Below are 10,062 nucleotides of genomic sequence, written 5' to 3' on the forward strand. Positions count from 1 at the left end.
GGAGACCTATGAGGCTTCCCCTTAGAACTACATGTTGTCGAGGGCTCTGGAGATGCTGGGGGAGAGGGGTCTGTTTTCCCCTAAGACTTGTTTGGGGTCAGAGAACCTCAAAAAGCTGTTTTGTTCATTCATGTGTTCAGTTTTATTCTGGTGCTAGGGGTCAAACCCAGGCCCTTGTGCCTGCCAGGCAGATATCCTGCCAGTAAACTGGGCCTCCAGCCTCTTGGGTTTTTTTTTTTCATTTGAAAGTTTTACCATCTACTTCACACAATTTAGGCATATTTTTTCTTCCTGCATCCCTTTGAAGGTACAACCCAGTCCCTGCCCGACTCTCTGAGTAGCATTGACTGCTGTTAGCCCCTTACTGACGTAGACCATCGTGTTTAGTATTAAAATTGTGTTTACCCAAGAAGACAGACCTGGCAGGGCCCAGGTCTCTTTTTAGCCCATGCAACCTCACATGGGGTCCCGGGACACTAAGCAGTCGTTGTCCTGCGGAACAGAGTGCCAAAAGCAGGGCTTGTCCTGTCCTCGGCTCCCCAGATAGCTCTGCCTCTGATAGGACCAGGTCCTGAGTCAGGCCTTGCTGCCCCTCAGCTGGCACAATTTGCTAGAGGGTGTCCCTGAATGAGGTGGGTCCTGTTTCAGCTCATTTCCCTCCTTCCAGATGGACTCTGGTACCAGCAGAGGTTCTGATGCTGTCCATCTTCCTCTTTATCAAGACAGGAGGAGCTCCACAGAGAAGCTACTCAGTCTATTTTAAACCCACCCCCCCACTCCCCACCCCCCGGTCTGCTGCAGTAACAGTTTCTGTTTTCCTTTCTGCGATTGCGATGGTCTCCATCTGAAGGGACATTGGAGGCCAGCCCAGGGTTCTGTTTGGAGCAGTAAAAGGAGGCGCGAGAAACCCTGAGCATCTCTGGGTTTTTCCACTCTCCATGCACTGGTTTGATGTACTGTCTCCTCTCTGGTTTTACAGTAAGTCAGTATAAATTCTTGGACACATTGATGAAGTGAAACACTGCTGGGCTTGGTTCCCAACTCCTTCCTCTGGGGCCACCTGAGCATCTCACCATGGCTGCACGGTGATAGCCTGTGATGACAGCATGCCCCTTGTCCCACAATGGCCCTGCACCACAGCTGGATTTTTCCTGGTGGCCTCTGCTCCTCCAGGAGAGGAAGGCTGATGCCTGGGGTTTGGAGTATGAGGAGTGTGCTCTGTTCTCTGTCATCACTGTTGCAATGTGAATTTCTCACATGCAAGGCATCATTAATTACACACACATAAAATCAGTCACGGTTCCGGACAGCACATTGCTGTCTGCAGCCTTGAAACACTTGGAACATTCAGAGGTCTAGGAAAATATCCAAAGATAGCAAAAATGTGTGTGTGTTCTATTTTTTTTTTAAAGACACTTGTTGCTACAAAGGAGATGGAAAGCAGATTTAGCTGTAAAATTTATTGATGTTCAAGCAAAAAGAATAGATTGGAAGCAGCCTGCACCCTGACACCACCAGCGAGTCTGTTGATGTTAAAGACACTTATGCAGCGGGTGCTGCTGGGCTTCCAGGTATGGGAAGGGGCAGTGGTTGGGGCCCTCTCTGGGGCAGGCTGGCAGGCAGTCCTTTTCAAACTGTTAAAGAGACTGGTCTCAACTTGTAGCCTGGTGTTTTGTGTGGGCCTGGCTTTGCAGGCAGGATTCTCATTTCTGCTTAACAGCCCTATCTGAGACCATCTGTGTGCTGAGCAGCTGAGACCTGTAGAGATCTTCAAGGAACTCAGGACCACTTTATTTTCTCAGCCATCCCTTTGCAAGCCAATGTTCACTGTTGGAAGAGTTTCTGCAAGGTGCCTGTTTGCAGCGGGTGATTGTGTTCAACCCCATTTACTGTGACGATGTTCTCATGCTCGTCTATACTTGAATGAATGCTCGCTGCTTGGCAGAGAACCACAGCCTTGCCAGTAGGCTGAACTGTTCCCAGGCATCTTGTGACAAGAAGCAATCTAGTGACAATAGATTCCATGAGAGTCGAGCACTGGTAGCTCTATCCATTTGGGAATGGAGAATGGTTGCCTGGCCACCAGCAACTTCTCCAAAGCCCCCAGAAGAGCAATAGCAGAGAGAGCAGAATCCCACTGGGCACCACCATCCCAGGCCTGTTGGCCCTACCCAACTTGCTCAGCTTCTGAGCAGACTCCTCGCACCTACAGGGCAGGGGCATCTGTTTCTTACTCTGGGAGGAAGATGCATAGACATTTCCTCACTGTAAACTGATAGCAAGGACAGGCCCCCAGATGGTCCAGGCCCAGGATCTAAAGTGAGTTGGTGAGCAATGCACTAAGAGGCCCTCAAACTCGGACCCACCCTTCCCCCTCTGCCACCTTTTCTTTTCCTGTTTTTTTTTTTTTTTTTTTTTAAGTACTAGGGCTTAAACCCAGAGAGCTCTACCACTGAGCTACATTCCTCGCCCATCTTTTGAAACAGGGTCTCACTAATTTGCTGAGACTAGTCTCAAATTTGCAATCCTCCTGCCTCAGCCTTCTGAGTGGCTGGGATTGCAGGTGTGTGCTACCACACCCGGCTCCCCTTCTGGCTTCTGAGCAGAGTCCTGCTAAGTCTAAACAAAGCTGTTAGGACAACAGGTAGATAGACTTAGGCCTTTCCAATTTCCTGGTGATGAAGACAGGTTAAGCAAACCTCCCCTCAGCCATGAAGACTGTTGTTGGGTTTGAATGTCTGTTTTATGAACACTTTCTCGCAGAGCAGTGCACCCAGCAGGTGTGCCAGCACCCTGCTGCTGTGGCTCGGCTGGCAGGGCTATCAGCTGCGGAGCCCACAGGCCCCAGACCTATTGATTAAGATCTGCCATAAAGGTACCAGAGGCCCTGAGCCCAAGGGTAACTTGAGGAGGCCCAGAGATCCAGCAGTTCCTGAGCAAGCCTGGGAGGGCCATGCCCCTGGGGTGGGCAGTGGGGTGTGTTACACATTGTGGAAGGGAGGTGTGTGCTGTACCTGCACTGGTCCTACAGGTGATCGCAGGCTGGCCTCTGGGGCTCAAGGCCTGTGAAGGGGATCATTCATGGGGAGCAACAGATATGCCAGGCAGCTTTGGATTTGGGGACTTTCAGTGTTCCCATTGTGTTCTCTGGCCATTAGTATGAGTCCTGTTCTCAACACAGGCAGGTTTGTGTTTGGGGGTTTGGTTTTTAGATGCTGCTTCTAGGTCCTCCCTGTAAAAGTTTCCAAAGGAACAGCCAGCACTTTCCCTCCTGGCTGCTCTGGTTAGGAGAGCCACATAGCCTTTGCTTCTCTCCAGCGGACCTTCAGCATTTCTTTTTATCAGACTGTTGGTCAAATTCACATCCAGAAGAGCCTCCTCCAGACAACCCTGCAGATTCCTGGGGCCTCGGCCTCTACCCCAGCCTTGAGACTGTGCAAGTGGAAGGTGGCCCAGCCCTCATATTTCCCTGCCACTTGCCTGTCCTCTCTAGGCCCAGCTGGTTCAGGCACTCTGCTCCTCAGAGGGTCAAGGGGCATAAGGAAGGGAAGGCTATTTAGCCTGGGTCCAAGGGTCTGTTGGCAGAGTACAAATAGCAATTTCCTGAAAAAGCAGAGCCTGTCCTCATCAGGGAGCAGCCTAATGATCCCAGGACAAGAGAACTGCCACCATCTGCTTCATCAGGGCCCCCTGAACTGGAGGAGAAAGTGGACAGCTAAGGACTTAAGCCCAGGCACGCTCACCAAGTGCCACCCTGTGGCCTGGCTGTGTGGCCTAGCTGCCTGTGTGCCTAGCTGCCTGTGTGCCTAGCTGTGCGTGGCAGCCTCAGGTGCTGGGAGCTATGCTGCTTTCAGTCTGCTCAGACTGCAGGCCCATGAGCTGTGTGGAGCTCCAGGCTAGCGATGTAAGCCAGCTGCAACTAAAAGTAGGGAATCCTGATCTCAAATCTCAGTCCATGGAAGAGAAAGCCATGAAAAAGCAAGGGAAGGACAAGAAGCCAGATGAGAGGAGATGCGCCAGGGCCAAGACCTGAGGAAGCTGGAAGGAGTCACCCTGTCTAGCTGCCAGGTCAGAGTCTCAGAATTCTATCATGAACGACAAAGGCAGGTCTTCCCTGTATTTCTTTAATTTCCTAATAGCCATATTTATTTATTTATTCTTGTGGTACTGGGATTGAATCCAGGGTTTCTACCACTGAGCCCCAGCCCTTTAGTTTTTATATTTTGAGCCAGAGTCTTGCTAAGTTTCTAAGGCCAACCTCAAGCTTAAAATCCTCCTGCCTCAGGCTTTGGAGTGGCTAGGATTAAAGGTCTGTGCCACCACGCCTGGCAAGTGGCTACATCCCCCCACCCCACCCCATGGTGCTAGGGATTGAACCCAGGGCCTCATGCACAACAGGCAAGTGCTCTACCCCTGAGCCACATTCACCAGACCAAGAAACCACATTTTAAAAAGAAAAAACAACAGGTCAAATTAAGAATGCATTTCATTTAACTGAATATACCCAAAATATTACAACATGTAATCAGTATAAAAATTAATAATGAGGGGCTGGGGTTGTGGTTCAGAGGAAGAGCACTTGCCTAGTATGCATGAGGCACTGGATTTGACCCTCAGCATCGTGTAAAAATAAATGTATTGTGTACACTGATAACTAAAAAATAAATATTTAAAAACAGTGAGACATTTATGTTCTTTTCTCATAGTAAGTTTGAAATTCTGTGTGAATTTTACATGTATATTACATATCAGTTTGGGCCAGGCACCTTCAGATGCCCAACAGACACACAACAGGGCTTGTGGTGACTGTGGGACATTAAGAATCTTGGTGAAGGCAATTCCATGCTGGCCTTCTAAATGTAACGAGGGTGATAGGCCAGAGATGAAGCATAAATACAGCTATGCCTCTGCGTGTGTGTGTGTGTGTGTGTGTGTGTGTGTCCATATTCTTTCTCCTGTGATTTATTCTTGGGGTCAGGGTCACTGCCATTTGAGCAGGAGCATCCCATAGTGATGAGTCACCTCAGTGTCCGGGTGTTCCTGCCCCGAAGCCCTCATCTGGGGAGCCAGTCTGATTTGATCTGGCAGGAGACAGTCATGCCAGGAAGTCAGCTCTTGTTTTTCCAGCAGTGAATCAGTTAGTGCTTGATCCCTGGGCAGGTGAGGGCCCCTGTAGTGCTCATTTATCACCAGGAGAGCTTCTGCAGAGAGTGGCGAAGCTCAGACAGTCCTGACTTCGGCTGAAGTCTAGACATCCCCCCACAGAACCCCTATAGCCACCACCTCCCAGGAAGGGCCTAATGTCAAGGGTGGAACGGGTTGGCCTCTGCACCCTGCTGTCATTTAGACAATGAATGGCCCCTTCTGAGAAAGTGGATTGCAGGTGTGCCACTAATGGTTATAAGGAAGATGCTCAGGCGGGGGATACAGCTCAGTTGGTAGAGTGTTGCCTCTCATGCACAAGGCCCTGGGTTCAATCCCCAGCAACACACACACACACACACACACACACACACACACACAGGAAGATGCTCTCCAAGACTAGAGAAAGTGGGGCTGGGGTGGGGGCTAGGGTGCAAGCTGAGTGACGTGCCATCTCTGGCACTATCTCGCTAATCACACTTTGCCAGGAGCATAAGCCACCTTGGTTCCTGTTGCTACTTGTTCTGGCAGGCCTCCTAGGCCCTCCCATCCTGCTCACTGCCAACCCTCTCCTCAGGAACTGGGGACTCCTTGGTTCCCTCTCCAGGGCCAAGTTCAGTGGCTTGTCCATGAGACACTGAGCTAAATGAGACAAGCTGAGGATGTAGCTCAGTTGTAGAGCACTTTCCTAGGATGGGCCAGGCCCTGACTTCATTCTCCAGTACCAAAAAATCAGTAAGTTGGACCTCATCAAAAGAGACTCAGGCCTCTTCTGTCCCACTGGAGCATCTAACCTGGATCAGCTTTCATCCCTGGTCTCCTCAGTCTGCCCTTCCTCTCCTGACAGGATGTCCCAGCTCCCAAACCAGCATGACTGTGTACCTGACCCTTGCTCTTCCTCCAGCCCTCCTTCCAAACCCAAACTCTGTGGTTCTTAGAATGAAAATGACCAGGGCTGGGGCTGTAGCTCAGTGACACAGCACTTGCCTATCATGCCTGCGGCACTTAGCACCACATATAAACAAACAAAATAAAGGCATGTTGTTCATCTACAACTACAAAAGATTAAAAAAAAGAAAAGAAAAGAAAAGAAAATGACCACATCTATAGGAGGGGCTTGGAGCTGGGCCAGTAACAAGAGTGCCTGACCAGCGGTGTGGGGGAGGAATGGGATGGGAGACTACAACCCAGCCTCACTGTTGGCCACTCAGCTGACATGGTAGAAGACACCAGGACCACTTCCAGGGAGGGGACAGGGAAGGAGGTCCAGGAGGAAGCCCAAGCCTAGTGGGTCAGCTTGTCTTGGGGTTGGGCCTAGCATCACAGCTGGCCAACTGTGGTGGCGCTTGGGAGAGTGTCCAGAGGCCTCAGGGCCTTTCTGGAGCTAACTTGAGACTCTTATGTGGGGTCAGCCATGCCTATGACTCTGCAGCCATAGACAGATGGACCCCAAGCCAGCCACAACAATGGGGCAGCAGGACTCAAGGGCGTGTCCTGGTGATAAGAACTTTAAAAAATGTTCCTTGTGCCATTTTGTGGGGCGGATGATACCCCTCTGCCCCATTCGAGGACAGAGCGCCAAGCCCTGGGCTGGCGGGCGGCGCGGTGCCTGGGGCCCGGGTGATAGCGGGGCCTCTGCGCTGGCGGGGGAGTTGGTTCACCNACCATGTTCATAAAGCTTGGACCACTTGGCCTTTTCTTAGGTCTATTTGACTCTCTGACCCTCTGACCCTCAGAGTGAGTGAAGCATACACTAAGAGCTCTATAGAGTCTTCTGAATAAATGTATGCAGCGGGAGCTCTGTAGAGACTGCTAAATTAAAGCATGGAAAAGAACCCTGGGACCTAAGCAGCAGAGTTACCGTCTGTTTCTGACTTTGTGACCCACAGCAAGTCAGGTCCCAATTCTGACTTGGAACTTCTGAGTCTGGAGAATATTGGGGTGCCTCAGCCATGTCTTGGCCTCCTGCCTCAGCATTGTGTGGCTCCTCCAGGTGGTTACTAAAACCTTGACCCTGGCAAAGCCCCTTGAAGGGCAGGATGGGGTGGAGGGAGACAGGTGGAGTGGAGGGGTTGGGGTGGAGGGTGTGCACTGCTCCTTTACCCCAGCCAGCCCACTGCTCCTCCATGGGCCCAGCCAAGCCATCTCAGGTATTAACGGGCCACCCACCCAGCAACCTGGCAGGCAGCTGGGCGTGGTGGGAACCTCACTGCCAGGCCAGCTGGAAGAAGCTGGTCCAACCTCTCCACAGCACCACACACCCCTGGGACTGTCACTTTCTGAATCCTCATGGGGAACAGTGTCCTTACCCTGTCCCCAGATCTATCTCAGAGTCCCCCAGGCAAAGACTCCTCCATTCAGGCCACACAGCCTGACTGTGGAAGGGTAGGGACTGTACCTGGTGAGGCACACAGGAACCTTCCCCCCATGCTACGCTCTGTCCCCCCATCCACCAGGGCTGCCACCCAGGAACTGGCTATGCTCATCTCCCGCATGCAAGCCAATGCTGACCAGGTGGAAAGGGACATCCTAGAGACCCAGAAGAAGCTGCAGCAGGTGAGGCGCATGCAGCAGCCAGCAGATCGGGTGGCATGGGGAGCCCAATGTCTTGCCTGGCAGTCCCTTGGGTGCCCTCTGTGATGGGGAAGGTGGGACAGACACCCTAGTCTTCACTGCCTGCTCCCCAACACTGCTGGAGACAGGACTCAACCTTCTTCTCTTCTGTGTTCCCTACTTTGGGGACAAAGGGAGGCGACGAACCTCCCCTGCCCCACATCCCTGGCCTGCTGCGCCAGTGTAGCTTGGGTCCCAGAGCTGAGGCTCAAGCTGGCAATGAGGTCAGCAGGGACAAGTGGGGAGGATGTGGTGAGCTTGTTTGCTGTTCCCAGGACCGGCTGAGGAGTGAGCAGAACCAGGCCCTGCAGCACCAGCAGGAGACTGGCTGCAACCTGAAGGAAGCAGAGGTGCTGCTTAAAGACCTCTTCCTGGACGTGGACAAGGCCTGGCGGTTCAAGCACCCACAGGCCGAGGAAATGGAGCAGGAGTGAGTGGGGCTCATGGATGGAGGTGGGAGCACTGGGGAAGGCCCAGCCCAGCCTGACCTGCCGGCCAATTCTTGGCAGCATCAAGCAACTGCATGAGCGTGTGACCCAGGAGTGTGCCGAGTACCGCGCCCTGTACGAGAAGATAGTGCTGCCCACCGATGTGGGGCCCAGGGTCGACTGGGCACGGGTGCTGGAGGAGAAACAGGTCAGGGGCTCCCCCAATGTTTGAGATGTCCTTGAAGAGCTCAAAATCACACCTTGGCTCAGTCAGAGAGCAAGACAGAATGACATTTGTCCTGGGCCTGACTTTGGACTTAGAGATGGCTCAGGATCTAGGAGGAGCCAGCAGAGCAGACAGTGCAGTCAGGGTTGTCTTCCTGCAGAACAGGGCACAAGAGCGGTGAGAGAATTTAGCTGGGTCAGTGGTGAGGATATTCCAGAAGGAAGGAAAAAAGGCTCCTGCTGGGAGGTGGCCTGGATGTAATGGAAAGTGGGCTTTTCTGGGCAGGTGGGCACCACCAGGTCATAGGACACCCTGATCTCCAATCTCCAGGTGAGGAGTTGTGCTTTGAGGCTGTAGCAGGGGTGTCATGATGACAATGAAGGGACGCGAGGAAAGCACCTGGGTGATCAGGGTGTGCTGAGGGTCCCAGAGTTTGGCTGGGGGTATCTAAGCAGTAGGCATTGAGACTGGGACTACAGAAGAGGCAGGGCAGAGTAGGGAGACTTCAGAGGCTGAGCCTGGAACCAGGGGGATTCAGGGACTGTGGTCATGGTGGCACTAGAGAATGGCATGTCCCCTTGCCCATTTATCCAGGCTGCTCACCTGGCTGTCCACCCTCTGCCCAAATGTTCCACACCATATCTCCCAATAAGGATTCAGGGAGGGTGGGAAGTGCTGTGTGTGAGGGTCCTTTGGACTCCCCCTCCAACAGGGCCCTGCTGGCAGTACTATGCCACCAGCACTGAGTGGCTGTCTCTTCTGCAGAAGCAGGTCTGCGAGGGCCAGTACGGGCCAGGCATGGGGGAGCTGGAGCAGCAGGTTGCAGAGCACAACATTCTGCAGAGGGAGATCGAGGCTTATGGGCAGCAGCTACGGACACTGGTGGGGCCGGTGGGTGAGCTGCGCCAGGCGGGAATCCCAGTCCAGCCCCAGCTCCAGCCCCGCTTTCTCCTGTCAGAGCAGGGCTAGATCTGCTGGCCCTCTGGGGGGGTGGCAGAGGGGGCAGGGATGGCTGGCCCAGCTGTAGGGTACTACCTTTTGCACCTGCCTCTTATTGGCCCTGTATTTCTCTTTCTGGTTGAGTCAGGACGCAGCCAACATCAGGAACCAATACCAAGACCTACTGGTGAGCAGGAGGAAGGGCCAGGGGCAGGGTGCAGGGGTGAGCAGGGTCTGGTCCCCTGAACCCTTGAAAGGGTCAGTGTTTCTGGGCGCCTGATGGCTTCCGTTGCCACCCCTTTCTCTCCCCTCTCGCGGCTGCTGGTCCTGAGCACAGAAGGCGGCCTCGTGGCGCGGGCAGAGCCTGGGCAGCCTGTACACGCACCTGCAGGGCTGCACGAGGCAGCTGAGCGCCCTGGCGGAGCAGCAGCGCCACATCCTGCAGCAGGATTGGAGCGACCTCATGGCTGACCCAGCGGGCGTGCGACGGGAGTACGAGGTCGGCAGGGAGAGGCCAGGGCGGTGGGGGTGGCCAGGGCCGACCTGGTGCTCACCGCCTGCGACCCCGCCTGCCCCCAGCACTTCAAGCAACACAAGCTGCTAGAGCAGGAGATGAGCGTGAACCAGCTGGAGGACGATGGCGAACGCATGGTGGAGCTCGGGCACCCGGCGGTGGGGCCCATCCAGGTAAGGAGGCCCCGCCCACGGCCCGGT

The 10,062-nt window shown here is 53.7% G+C and overlaps 1 protein-coding gene across 1 annotated transcript in view; it reads left to right on the plus strand.

The window, feature by feature from the left end:
- Positions 1-7,320: 7,320 nt before the first annotated feature.
- The window catches only part of Evpl (envoplakin), an 18,113-nt gene continuing 15,371 nt past the window's right edge, over positions 7,321-10,062 (plus strand). Inside the window, exons 1-7 of the mRNA XM_015504160.2 lie at positions 7,321-7,698; positions 8,031-8,185; positions 8,265-8,391; positions 9,175-9,300; positions 9,497-9,535; positions 9,686-9,847; positions 9,928-10,035. Coding sequence (XP_015359646.2) covers positions 7,432-7,698; positions 8,031-8,185; positions 8,265-8,391; positions 9,175-9,300; positions 9,497-9,535; positions 9,686-9,847; positions 9,928-10,035 — 984 coding nt within the window. The 5' untranslated portion in view covers positions 7,321-7,431. The remainder of the gene's footprint in view (positions 7,699-8,030; positions 8,186-8,264; positions 8,392-9,174; positions 9,301-9,496; positions 9,536-9,685; positions 9,848-9,927; positions 10,036-10,062) is intronic.

The sequence above is a fragment of the Marmota marmota genome, unplaced genomic scaffold (assembly GCF_001458135.2).
Source record: "Marmota marmota marmota unplaced genomic scaffold, marMar, whole genome shotgun sequence".
Classification (NCBI taxonomy): domain Eukaryota; kingdom Metazoa; phylum Chordata; class Mammalia; order Rodentia; family Sciuridae; genus Marmota; species Marmota marmota.